The sequence below is a fragment of the Cervus elaphus genome, chromosome 14 (assembly GCF_910594005.1).
Source record: "Cervus elaphus chromosome 14, mCerEla1.1, whole genome shotgun sequence".
In the NCBI taxonomy this organism is placed as follows: domain Eukaryota; kingdom Metazoa; phylum Chordata; class Mammalia; order Artiodactyla; family Cervidae; genus Cervus; species Cervus elaphus.
Genome location: NC_057828.1, coordinates 56,811,018 through 56,824,873, shown reverse-complemented (window position 1 = coordinate 56,824,873; position 13,856 = coordinate 56,811,018). Strand labels below are relative to the sequence as shown.

Here is a 13,856-nt window from a genome sequence, read left to right as displayed (position 1 = left end):
GTTGCACTCCCAGGAGAATAGAAATGCAGCAGAAAATAAATTTATTAATTTATAATAAGGATGATTTCTTTCTATGTCTGAAATAATTGTGATCATTATTCAGGGTATTCACCTCTAAATACCAATTTTGTTAATAAATCAAATTAATAATCAGAAGGTTTCTTGGAAGGTATGGAACTTGGGAGAGGTTGATGGAAGGTTACTGAGGAAGGAGAGTTCTTATAAACAGAGAAATAGCCTGGTGAATCCAGCTTCTCTGCTTGTGTCTTCCCATAGTTCTGCCCACTCCTGAAACTGTGCCTCATCAACACTATGGCAGAGCTTCTTGTGAAAGCTGACCTCAAAGTCCAGGGCTCCAGGGTACGAATAGGACTAGTAAATGGGGCAGAGTTTTGGCAGCGCTCCTTCTCCCTTAGTCATGGGGTTTGCTCTTGTTTGTAGTGGAAAGTTGTGCTTGGGCCAGCACGAGCTTGCTACGCTTGAGTGTGAGTGAAGTTAACCCGATCCCTGAAGGTTTGCTTACACCTCCCTTCCCACCAATTTTTATAGGCTTTCAGAGATCCAGACCCATTCTGCTCTCTTGGCTTATGACATAGCCTCTGGTTTTCTCCCTTGCTTGTTTGCTTGAGATTGCTCTTACTCTGATACTCAGAAACAAGATCAAGAGGTTTTACTATCATGGAAATATTTTTTTCTTCTCCTTTTCTTCCCATACAATTTTTTTTATTGTATTAACTGAACCTCAGAATTTTCATTATGAAACAAATATGTATGGCATGTACTTTATCCTCAGAATCGATGCTCATCCTTTCTAGAATTACTCGCATGTTAGCATGTAATTGACAAAGCTGAATTTTATCAGGAAGAATTTCAAATTAGCTTCATCCACCTGGTCTAATGCTTTTGAGAGATCCATCCTCTGAATCTAGAGCTTGTCATACTAAGTGAAGTAAGTCATAAAGAGAAAAACAAATACTATATGATATCACTTATATGTGGAATCTAATAAAAATAAGACACACATGAACACATTTATGAAACAAAAACAGGCTTACAGATATAGAGAACAGACTTGTGGTTGCCAAGAGGGAAGGGAGGGAAGGACTGGGAGTTTGGGATTAGCAGACATAAACCTTTACATATAAAGATGGATAAACAACAAAGTCCTACTCTATAGCACAGGGAACTATATTCAATATCTTGTGATAAATCATAATGGAAAAGAATATGCAGAATATGTGTATATATATGTGTGTGTGTGTGTGTATTAGGGCAAGGCTTCCCTTGTGGCTCAGCTGATAAAGAATCCACCTGCAATGCGGGAGACCTGGGTTTGATCCCTGGGTTGGGAAGATCCCCTGGAGAAGGGAAAGGCTACCCACTCCCAGTATTCTGGCCTGGAGAATTCCACTGGACTGTATAGTCCATAGGATCGCAAAGAGTTGGACACGACTGAGCAACTTTCACTCACTCATGTATATATATAACACTATCACTTTGCTGTCCAGCAGAAATTAAACACAACATTGTAAATCAACTATACTTCGATAAAATTTAAAAAAAAGAAGAGCGAGGAAAAGATTCATCCTCATATTCTTCCAGAATCATCTTAAACACAGGAGTTCATTCAAATGTACTGGTACAACCAATCAGTCCCCTTATACCCGTGTTTTCCCAGAGCAACTGGAAAGTGGCTGTTGCTCATCCTAATGGGTGGGATGTAATTATGCAAATCAGTAAACTTTCTCCTTGTGTGCTCTATGCCATGGGAATTTTAAATCCAAAGCTGACACACTCTAACTCTTTAGCATGCAGTCAAATGCATCTTTGCTCTGGACCATAGAGAACTGAGAGGGATGTGATTTCAAATCTTTTTGAATCCCTGAAAATTTCAAATATCAAACACCACAGTGTCCTGTAGAGAATGCAATAAAGTTAAACTGAAACATTTTAATAACATTTTAAACTATTTGAGACATCTCATGTGCAGTTATAAAGAGATTAACATTTAATTGATGTACAGTTTATTTACAATGTTTTGTTAAGTTTCTGCTGTACGGCAGAGTGATTCATTTATACATATGTGCACATTCGTTTTTGTATTCTTTTCCATTATGTTTTACATAGGATGTTGAGTGTAGTTCCCTATGCTATACAGTAGAATCTTGTTTTTTATTGAGAACAGTTTTATTGAGATGGAATTCTGAGTGTGTAGGCTGAGCTCACTCACTAATTAAATTTCTCCTTTTGGTAAGCAAGCTTGATAGCTGTAACTTCAAGTTGATACTTCAGGATTACATGCCACAAATTTTGGATATAAAGATTTGCTGGTCAGGAAACAGAGATGTTAAATTGGAGGCGTCTCTATTGCAGTGGTCTTTAAATTTTATTATGTATGAGAATCAGTTGAAGAAGTTGCTAAAATGAAAGTTCTCAGGCCAATCAGGTTCTCCAGACATAGGGTAAAGCCCAGGAATAATTCAACAGGCAATTCTTCTACCTGTAGAAGGTACAGGTAATTTTCCATACTTTGAGAAATACTGACTGGATGACTTGAAATAGTGAGTCATGTTTCTAGTTATAGGAAACAAAAAGAAACTAAGAAAATATTCTTTAGCAGTTGGGTCAGATAAAGTTGAGCTGCACAGCCGAAAGGAAATGGGTAGTTGGGTAATTTCTGGAAATTTTTGGACAAATAGTTGTCCTTGCTCTAAGCACTCTGGTTTGGCTCTGCAGGTGATGCTAAGATTTCACTACATCATGCAACATTTCAATTCCCTGTGCATTCTTCACTATTTTATTAAGGTCCTTCCTTTTCTTTGTCATAGATTTGTGTGCCCTTTCCATTCCAAGACAGATGGCCATGCAAAATGCCATTAAGCACATCCAGGAGATGATACAGAGCAGAATAACTTTATTTAAAACAGAAAAACTTTTGACAAATGTTAATTGGACCTTAGTAGAAGAAAAAACAAAGATTGAATACATCATTCCTGTGAGTTGATTCCTGGCAAAAACTGTCCTTTTCCCTTTCTCTCTGTTTCTTTTGTTTATTGTGCAAAACTTGATTCTGTTGGTTACAGGTCAGGATACTGAAGAGAGATACATTTACTAGCTTTTTTCTATCAGCCAAAATACTCTGAATTCTGTCTCTGAACAGATGTTGGTGATCTAGCCTTATTTGCCAAATACAAGAAGTTTTTACAAATAGGCTGATTGAGTAACTATGAATGGCCTCTGCCAGGGTGATATTGTCCAGCTGGTTGAGGAAGTGAGTGATCTCTCCCTGTACAAGTACTATTCAAAAGCAGAAAACACAGGCAGCTTCAGAGAGCAGTCAAGCATAGACCGGTTTGGGGAAGAATTTGGCTTCTAAATCTCCCCAAATGAATAGTTACTTCACCACAATTGAAAGCAACATTTCTAACATGGAGAATGTTTTTCACTTACACACAGCCCTTCATTTTAGCAATTCTGATTTGAGTTATTGGAATCTTGGTCAAGCAGTGTTTGACAGCTCCTAATCCTTTTTACTTATTTTTAAATCTATCTCTGTCTGTTTAGACTCCTCATGTTTCAACTGACAATAAGTCGAAGGAAGAGTTCCCAACAGATGAAGTTTTACTAGAAGAAGCCCGATTGCATGTAGTTATGATACAAATAGTTAGTATCCTTCACATAATCTGCTTTTTATTTATGTATTTTATTCTTGCAGTGTTTTTAATTCTTACATATGGTTTTCAGGTGACTAGAAAAATGTTCACCTTTTGATTGGTTGTTAAACTTTATGTTTGATTTATGAAAGTTAGAAAAATAAATTTCTAAGGCTTTAAATTCAAGTTACAAACCTTATTCTATTTCTAAGTCTAGCAAATTTTAGCAGTTCACTTTTAGGGAACCTTTGAATAATATTTTGTGCCATTTACATAATTAAACATCTTCAAATATTTGAAACTACTTTCACAGATTTAAGTATGTGAGTTCCATTTATATAAAATGTTCTCAAATGCTTATTTAACTCTTGTAAATCTAATAGGCTAGAATAAATATAATGAATCAAACATTCTCTTAAAATATTTAAGATTTAATATTTGAATGTTATAATGTAAACATAGATTATGAGATAAAATCAAGTTTGAATCAACTTATCAAATTGTACATTTAAAACTGGGGTTTTATTCTAATAGTACAAATTTTATTAAAATTTACAAGTATATAAAATGCTCATTATGCCCAGAATCCTTCCTTTTTATTTTCATTTTATTTTTTTAATTTTTTTCATTTATTTTTATTAGTTGGAGGCTAATTACTTTACAATATTGTAGTGGTTTTTGCCATACATTGACATGAATCAGCCATGGATTTACATGTGTTCCCCATCCCGATCCCCCCTCCCACCTCCCTCCCCATCCTATCCGTCTGGGTCTTCCCAGTGCACCAGCCCTGAGCACTTGTCTCATGCATCCAACCTGGGCTCATGATCTGTTTCACCCTTGATAGTATACTTGTTTCAATGCTATTCTCTCAGAACATCCCACCCTCGCCTTCTCCCACAGAGTCCAAAAGTCTGTTCTGTACATCTGTTTTATTTTCATTTTAGAATCTATTATGAAAAATTTCTAACGCATACAAAAGTAGATAAAATAACGTACTGAACCTCCATGTACCTATCACTCAGCCTTCACGAAAATCCACACATGACCAGCCCTGCCCCATCTATACCCTCAGTCACTCCCGCATCTCCCTGGTTATTTTGAAACAAATCCCAGATGTTATTGAATATATCATTTCATCTGCAAATATTTCAGTATGTATCTTGAAATTTTAAAGTCTTAAAAAACAGTAAAATACTAACATTGTGCCTAAAGATTAATTTCTTAATAACATCAAATATTGGTCGATGATCAGATTTTCAGTTATCTCATAAATGTGATCAATGCATAGTTCCAGTTTACATCTTTAAATTGCATTTCAATGAAATCATATATTGCAATTAATGAGTAGTACTTTGCTTGCGTGCGTGCTATTGCTTCAGTTGAGTATGACTCTTTGCGACCCTATGGACTGCAGCCCGCCAGGCTTCTCTGTCCATGGGATTTTCAAGGCAAGAATACCAAAGTGGGTTGTCACGCCCTCTTGCAGGGGATCTTCCTAACCCTGGGATCAAACCCGCATCTCCTGTGGCTCCTGACTTGCAGGTGGATTCTTTACTGCTGAGCCATCAGGGAAGCCCAGAATATGTACTCTAGGTCTCTTTTAACCTATAAATTCCTCTTTTTTTTTTTTTCTATTGAAGAACATATTTCTCCTTAATACAGAAACACTAACACTATATTATTTTAAAAGCATTTCTATAGTTAATTTAAAATGTTCTCAGATGTTGGAAGGTTCTTACCCAGAGATATAAAGTATGGTCATGAATTCTTTGTAAAACCAATCTCCTATTGAGAGGTAGTGTCTATATCCCTCACCATCATTGAACTTGGGTTGCTCTTGTGACTTGTTTTGACCAAAGCCAAATGACTTTGGGAATGTACTGGAGCCTTAAGGAGATTTGCAACCTCCCCCTTCTTCCACTTTGAATACCACCCTGAGATTGTCATGTAAGGAAGCTGGCCTAGCCTTTGAAGAATGAGAGGCCATACAGAAGTAACCTGAGGCATACAGCTGAGAGTCAGTACCCTACTACCAGACTTTGCAAATGAAGCCACTTTAATTTAAGGCTTGGGACAGTAGACTCAAACTCTTGATGGTAAGAGATGCAAAGAATTTGTGACCACATATAATGTACCAGGTTCTGCTCACTGGCCACATATATTTATACCTGTCCTACAAAGCAAAGGGCTTCCCTGATGGCTCAGTGGTAAAGAAACTGCCTGCCAAACAGGAGACATAGGTTCGATCCCTAGGTCCAGAAGATCCCCTGGAGAAGGAAATGGCAACCCACTTCAGTATTCTTGCCTGGAGAATCCCATGGACAGAGGAGCCTGGTGGGCTAGAGTCCATGGGGTCGCAAAGAGTCAGACACGACTGAGCGACTTCGCTTCACTTAGCTTTCAGACGAGGTACAAAGCAAAACACACTCATCTTTTTCTAAGACTCTGTATCCCCCCCCACCAGCCCCAGGTAAGCTTTATCCCATTATGGTAGCAGATCCAAAGTCTGCTACCTCATGATGTTCATTTGGTCTAGGATTGCTCAGGCTCCTTGGTTGGTTCTCTTTAAGTATGATTCCTCTTGATACACAGAACAGTGGACTAAAAAGAAGTTACCTGTCTCCTCAGCCTCCACCTCCACTGCCATCCCCAATCCCAACTTTCAGTGGTAATCAACAGACACTTCTGTTCAAGAAGGAAGAGAACAGGAAGCATTGATTAATCACTGGTTCTTGGCAGTTCTGAAATCCAGCTGGGCATATGACCTGGTTCTCCTCATTCTGTTATCATAGGAGGTAACCCATGTTTGGGCTTCCCATGTGGCACTAGTGGTAAAGATCCCACCTCCCAATGCAGGAGATGTAAGAGATGAGGGTTTGATCTCTGTGTTGGGAAGATCCCTTGGGAAAGGGAATGGTAACCCACTCCAACATTCTTGCCTGGAGAATCCCATGGACAGAGAGGAACCTGGCAGGCACTGTCCATAGGGTTGCAAAGAGTTGGACACGACTGAAGTGACTTAGTATGCGTGCATGTAATTCATGTTTGTGACTGAGTGATCTTCTCAGACTGATTTCTGCCAGTAGAAATGGAAATTCCTATTCATTTAGAACTCTTAATTATCTTTTAAGCCCACCCTGATACCATTTCCTTAAAAACTCTGTGTTTTCAATGAGTCTGATTGTAGTCTATTCTGCTCTGTAATTCCTTTTCGTACAGGCCACATACCAGACAATATGGGTCTGAGAAAGCCTTTAGTCTGCTTGAGAGGGTAGACTAAGCACTGCCTTTAACCTCTTAAGTGGTCTTATCCAAGGGTCTTGAGCCACAACCTTGACTTGATCTTGAAGCTGAGGTCATAGTTTACTGGCAGAACTCTAGATTTGATTTTCATTTTACCACCTGGAGAGACTGCAGATGGAAAATGGGTTTGGTTTTCAAACCAATCATGGCCTCTTTATATTTTCTGTAATGTCTGCTTACAGATTGAACTTTCGTTACCCTTTCGTTTACCCCTCTCTCCTCATACAGTATCGCATGCAGCTAGAGATAAAAACAAATCTTGTATATTAACATATACATGTGGAATCTAGAAAAAAGGTACAGATGAACCATTTCCAAAGCAAGAATAGAGATGCAGATGTAGAGAAACAGACGTGGGCACAGGAGGGGAAAGGGAGGGTGGGACAAATTGGGAGAATCGGGTTGACATATATACACTACCATGTATAAAATAGTTAATGGGAATCAGCTGTATGGCATGGGAGTTCAGCTTGGTGCCCCATGACAACTTAGACAGGTGAGATAGCAGGCGGAGGTGAGAGGGGGGTTTAAGAGGGGATGTGTTTATCCTTATGGCTGTTCATGTTGTACAGCAGAAACTAACACAACATTGTAAAGCAATTATATTCCCCTCAAAAGTTGACACTTGAGTATTTCTAGAATATTTGAAATCCAGAAATCTCTTTAGCCAGATTCATAAATTCATTAGGCACATCTTCCGCTTTCCAAATTGCCTTAGGTGACAGTATTGCCAGTTGTGCTGGCTCGTCATAGCACAACTGCCTCCCTCCAGCCTTCTATATCAGTTTTCTCACTGCTTTTCCAACTTCCAGTCTCCTCATTGCCTTTCTAGCCTCTGCTCACCACCTAGTCCCAATACTAACAACACATGGTCTAGCTTTTTGTCATGGAGACGGTCCGCAATTGGTACTGATTTCTGTTTTGGTTAGCCTTTGCTATACTACAGAATTTAGTGGCTGAAAACAATGATTTGGTATTTCTCACAGTTCTGTGGGTTGGCAATCTGGATGATTTTGTTGCTGGTCTTGCTTGGGACCACTCATGTGTCGGCTACCATCTTAGTTCAATTGGGGTTGGAGGGTCCAACATGTCCTTACTCACAGATTTGGCAGTTGACTATGTTGTATTTCAGGGCACTTTGGATCTCCTTCACATGGCCTCCTATCTTCCAGTAGAGTGAACTGGGCTTCTTCACTACATGGTGATCTCTGGGTTCCAACAGGGTGAGAAGAGGAGCTGCAAGGCCTCTATCTCCTAGGCTCTGGAAGTGGAATAACATCATTTTTACTCCCATTCAGTTAGTCAAAGTAAATCCCAAAGCTAGCCCAGATTCAATGAGTAAAGAAGAGCCTACCTTTGAAGGGAAGAGCAGCAATGTTAGTTACAAACAGACATGGGCAGCTATGTTTCATTGGGACCATTGTTATACTGCCCTACCACATTTACATTTTAAAGCAATAATCCCATGTAGTGATCCACTCCATGTTATTTTTTTAAAGAAATTGAAATATATTTGATTTACAATGTTGTGTTAGTTTTAAGCATACAGCATAGTGGTTCAGTTTTTTCAGATTATATTTCATTATAGGTTATTACAAGATGTTGAATATAATTTCCTTTGCTATACAGTAAATCCTTGTTGCTTATCTATTTTATGTATTGTAGTTTATATCTATGAGTATAATATTCCTAATTTGTCCTCCTCCCTTTCCTTTTGGGTAACTATAAGCTTGTTTTCTATGTCTGTGAGTCTGTTTCCATTTTGTATATAGATTCATTTATATTATATTTTAGATTCCACATTTAAGTGATAGAATATTTGTCTGACTTGCTTCACTTATTTTGATAATCTCTGCTGCTGCTGTTGCTAAGTCACTTCAGTCATGTCCGACTTTGTGCAACCCCATAGACGGTAGCCCACCAGGCTCCCCAGTCCCTGGGATTCTCCAGGCAAGAACACTGAGTGGGTTGCCATTTCCTTCTCCAATGCATGAAAGTGAAAAGTGAAAGTGAAGTCGTTCAGTCATGTCCAACTCCTAGTGACCCCATGGACTGCAGCCTACCAGGCTCCTCCGTCCATGGGATTTTCCAGGCAAGAGTACTGGAGTGGGTTGCCATTGCCTTCTCCATGATAATCTCTAGGATGACCCAAGTTGCTGCAAATGGCATATTTCATTATCTTATATGGTTGAGTAATATTTCATTATATATATACTCTATTATATACATATTTAATGATATATGTATGTTCCATGATGTATTTACATATATATATATATATATATAATATAGTCATATCTTCTTAAGCCAACTGTGTTAGTGGGCACTTGGGTTGTTTCTGTGTCTTGGTGATTGTAAATAGTGCTGCTGTGAATGTTGGGGTGCGTGTATCTTTTTGAAATAGAGTTTTGGGGTTTTTGGGCTATATACCCAGAAGTAAGATTACTAGATCATATGGTAGCTCTATTTTTTATTTTTTAAGGAACTTGCATACTGTTCTTCATAGTGGATGCACCAATTTACATTTCATACCAATAGTGTACAAGGGTTCTGTTTTCTCCACACACTTTCTCCAGCATTTATTACTTGTAGCCTTTTTTGATGACAGTCATTCTGACCCATACGAGGTGATACCTCCCTGTGGTTTGGATTTGCCTTTTCTCTAATAATTAGTGATGTTGAACATCTAAAGTAAACTCTTTGAGCTGTATAGATTTTGGGGTTCCTGAAGCCAGAAATCTTTGTGTCTTTTATAACATCCAAGGGAGTACTTTGCAAAAATTGCATATTCTGTAAATATTCAAATTGAATGAAATTTATTTCTTGCTATAGTTTTTGAAAAGTATACTTTAATATACTGAGTTCAATAATAATAATGAGGGCTATGTAAAGGTCAAGTAGAGTACATTTCACTAATGTTTTTGTCCTTTGTAATTTTTATTTAAAATTTTATGTTTAGAGTAGCTTTGAAAAGCAGTGTAATGATGGAGTCCTTAGTGTCGAGGCAGCCCGGACATTAATTGGTGCAACCAAAAGCTATTGCCACATCCAAGGAAAGTAAGTATAATGTTTCTTTAATTGATATTTCCAAAATTGAATGGGTATGTGATAAAGAATGAAGACAGCTGAGTGTCCAGATTGATCAATCTTTTTTTAAATTTATTTTTTAACTGAAGGATAATTGCTTTAGATTGATCCATTTTTTAAATCTTATCTCTCTGTCTGTCCATCCATCTATCCATCTACTTCCTAGTTTACTTGTTTATACTTTTCTCCCTGAAGATTCATGAGTTTGATGACATTGGGAGTTTCTGGAGGAAGATTTAACTGCAGAGCAATTATATGAGAGGAAAGGGGAGCTATTAAAAAGAACCCACGTAGTTTTAATTATGATTATAATTCTTTTGTCTTTATATTGTATTCACTAAATTACTGCATAGGGGAGGTAAGAAGGCCTGGAGCCTACTATTAAATTGCTCCCTGGTGTGGAGCAGGATTTGGAGGAATTAATCCAGCCTATGAAATTGATAGGGACTTCCTAGGTGGCTCAGTGGTAAAAAATCTGCCTGTCAATGCAGGAGACGTGAGAGATGCAGATTCAATTCCTGAGTCAGGAAGATCCTTTGGTGTAGGAAATGGCAACCCATTCCAGTATTCATGCCTGGAGAATCGCATGGACAGAGGAGCCTGGCAGGCTACAGTCCATAGAGTCACAAAGAATTGGACCCGACTGAGCATGTGTGTGTGCATGGGACTGATAGATGCAATTAAATATGTTGGGAAAAGCTCAGTATCTTAGAGATATATTGATATCCGGTTACAGTTCTGGTAAACATTAGATAATGAATGTTCGAAGACAAAGTTATAGAGCAACTTTAGGAGATTCTTTCTGGGTGATAGTTAACATTTCATCAGCCTGGTAATATATTTGGGAGATGTAGCATCAGTTCCTAAATAAAGTTTGGGAAGGATAGGGAGTTCAGGGCCAAGGAGAATCTTGGGCTAGGCAAGGCATGACAAAAGGAAGCTTGATTTTGAACCTCAAAGAATTGGGCTGGAAGAGTTTTAATTATATTCTACCTAAGGTCAGAAAAGTTTCAGGGACGTAGACTTTAGGGGTCTCATGCTAAAATTGTTTCTGTTCCATGACCATGGGTGGTTAGGTGGGTGGATACAGAGGCGTATTTAATAAATGTATATTATATTTATATTTAGTATAACTTTTCCATTTTATATTACCCAAAGGTATAGCACTTGGTTTTCATCATGTATATATTTTTTTCTCTGTTAGATTCATGAGTATTTATGATGTTTCAACTTATGTAAGAGCTAGAAGTTGGCTTGTGAAGTTTAAACACACATTAACTTTCTTGGAATATCATAAAGATAAGACATCTGCTATTCTATATGGGTAAGTACTGTGAACCTTTAATAGCAATGTACTTGAATATATGACCTTTTCTACATTGTTAAAATAGGCTACCTTGATTTTTCCTAAAGAAAAAACCTCAACTAATATTATAGTCAACTCTTATTGATTGAGTAGGGAAGCAGCAGAGTGCTTACTTCTCTTTTTCCATTCTGTTTTAGCAATTTCATTGACACCTCTAGTAGAATGTGGGTAGAAAAAAGAAGAAAAAGATGGTTATATTTGGGTTCTTCAAGTCATAATAGTCTTGTCTTAGTGTCACATTACATGTTGGACTTCTTTCATATTCTTCTGGGGTGCTTATGGGTGAGAAATAGCAAACTCAAAGACTAGATTTAACTCTCAACTTAATTTCATGGGCATGAAATTAATTTCAACTGTGGCATGGGATGGTTCTGTTGATGTCTATAGTTAGTAAAAACACAGCATGGCCTTAATAAACACCTACAGTCATTGTCCAAAATATCATAAGATATGTATTTTACTTAACTTGTGTAGACTCTTTGGTTATATAAATTGTGAACTTACACACTTTTTAGGCCAGAAAGACAATATTTTTCTACTAACAAAACATGTCAGATGAGAAGACACTGGGACCATTAATGTTAATAAATTTTAAATGGGTGTTAACATACTTTTCATAGTAAATTATGGTCATTTTTCTTACTGTCTTTGATTTATTAAGTTTATAGAAAAATATAAAAAATTAAAACCCTAGGGTTTTGACATATATCTATGTAACATCTTTTTGTCATTTTCTACTTTGGATGAATAGAAAGAATTTTAGAAATATGTCATAGTAATTATTATTATTTTTTTTTTAGAAATATGTCATAGTAATTATTAAGTAAAATATTTTGTCCTGTTCCTAATTTTAATCAATACTGATGTTTTTCTCTAAATTTATTTGTTTCTTGCTTTTGATGTATGAATCTTTGCATTATTCCTGTGTGCTATTATTAGTCTTGATTTTTAAAAAATGCTCTTCAGACAAATCTTAAATAATCCTACCCTACACACCTAAAGGAGCTAGAAAAAGAAGAACAGACAAAACTCAAACATAATAGGAAGGAAGAAATCATAAATATCAGAGCAGAGATAACTGAAAAAGATACTAAAAAGCAATGGCAAAGATAAATGAAACTTAAGAGCTGGTTCTTTGAAAAGACAAACAAAACTGACAAACCTTCAGCCCAACTCATCAAGAAAAAGAGGGACCAGATCAATAAAGTCAGAAATGAAAAAGAAGTTACAATTGAAATTAAAGCAATACAAAGGATCATAAGAAATCCCTACAGTTATATGCCAATAAAATGGAGAATGTAGAAGAAATAGACAATTTCTTAGAAAGGTACAATCTCCTAAGACTGAAGCAGGAAGAAGTATAAAATATGAATAGACCAATTACTAGTACCAATTCAATATGAAATTGAATCAGTAATTAAACTCCCAACAAACAAAATTCCAGGACCACATGACTTCACAGATAAAAATTTAGAGAAGAGTTAACACATATTCCTATCAAACTATTCCAAAAGATGGCAGAGGAAGGAACACCTCTGAAATCATTCTAGAAGACCAACATCACCGTGATACCAAAACCAGACAAAGATATCACATGAAAGAGGAAATTATAGGCCAGTATCCCTGATGAACACACATGCAAAAATCCTTGACAAAATATTAGCAAACCAAATTAAAATAACATTAAAAGGATCATACACTATGATTAAGTAGGATTTATCCCAAGGATGCAAAGATGGTTCATGTTTGCAAACTAATTGGTGAGATACACCACATTAACAAATTGAAGAATAAAAATCATATAATTTCAATATATATGGAAAAAAATTTTGACAAAATTTAACTCTCAGCAAAATGGATATAGAGGGAACACACTTCAACATCATAAAGGTCATATGTGACAGTCCCACAGTTAACATCAAACTCAACAGTGAAAAGCATTTCTTCTAAGATCAGGAACAAAACAAAAGTCTACTCTTGCTACTTTTATTCAACACAATGTTGGAAGTCCTAGCCACAGTAATCAGATAAGAAAATAAATAAAAAGAATCCAAATTGGAAAGGGAGAAGTAAGACTGTCACTGTTTGCAGATAATGTGATGCTATACATAAAAAATCCTAAAGATGCCACCAAAAAACTACTGAAATTCATCTCTGAACTTGGTAGAGTTGCAGGATACAAAAATAATTTTTAAAAATCTGTTTCACTTCTATATACTAACAATGAACTGTCAAAAAGAGAAATTAATAAAATAATCCCATTTGCAATTATGTCAAAAAAGAATAAAATACCTAGGCATACATCTAATTAAGGAGGTAAAAGACCTGTACTTGAAAACTATAAGACACTGATGAAAGAAATTGAAGCAACACAAACAAATGGAAGGATGCACCATGTTTATGGATTGGAAGAACTAATTTTGTTAAAATGACCATACTCCTCA

The 13,856-nt window shown here is 36.7% G+C and overlaps 1 protein-coding gene across 1 annotated transcript in view; it reads left to right on the top strand.

Annotated features, from left to right (window-relative positions):
• Positions 1–13,856, top strand: part of SLC9C2 (solute carrier family 9 member C2 (putative)) — an 83,410-nt gene that overhangs the window by 38,279 nt on the left and 31,275 nt on the right. Inside the window, exons 11-14 of the mRNA XM_043922930.1 lie at positions 2,829–2,995; positions 3,565–3,663; positions 9,919–10,016; positions 11,251–11,370. Coding sequence (XP_043778865.1) covers positions 2,829–2,995; positions 3,565–3,663; positions 9,919–10,016; positions 11,251–11,370 — 484 coding nt within the window. The remainder of the gene's footprint in view (positions 1–2,828; positions 2,996–3,564; positions 3,664–9,918; positions 10,017–11,250; positions 11,371–13,856) is intronic.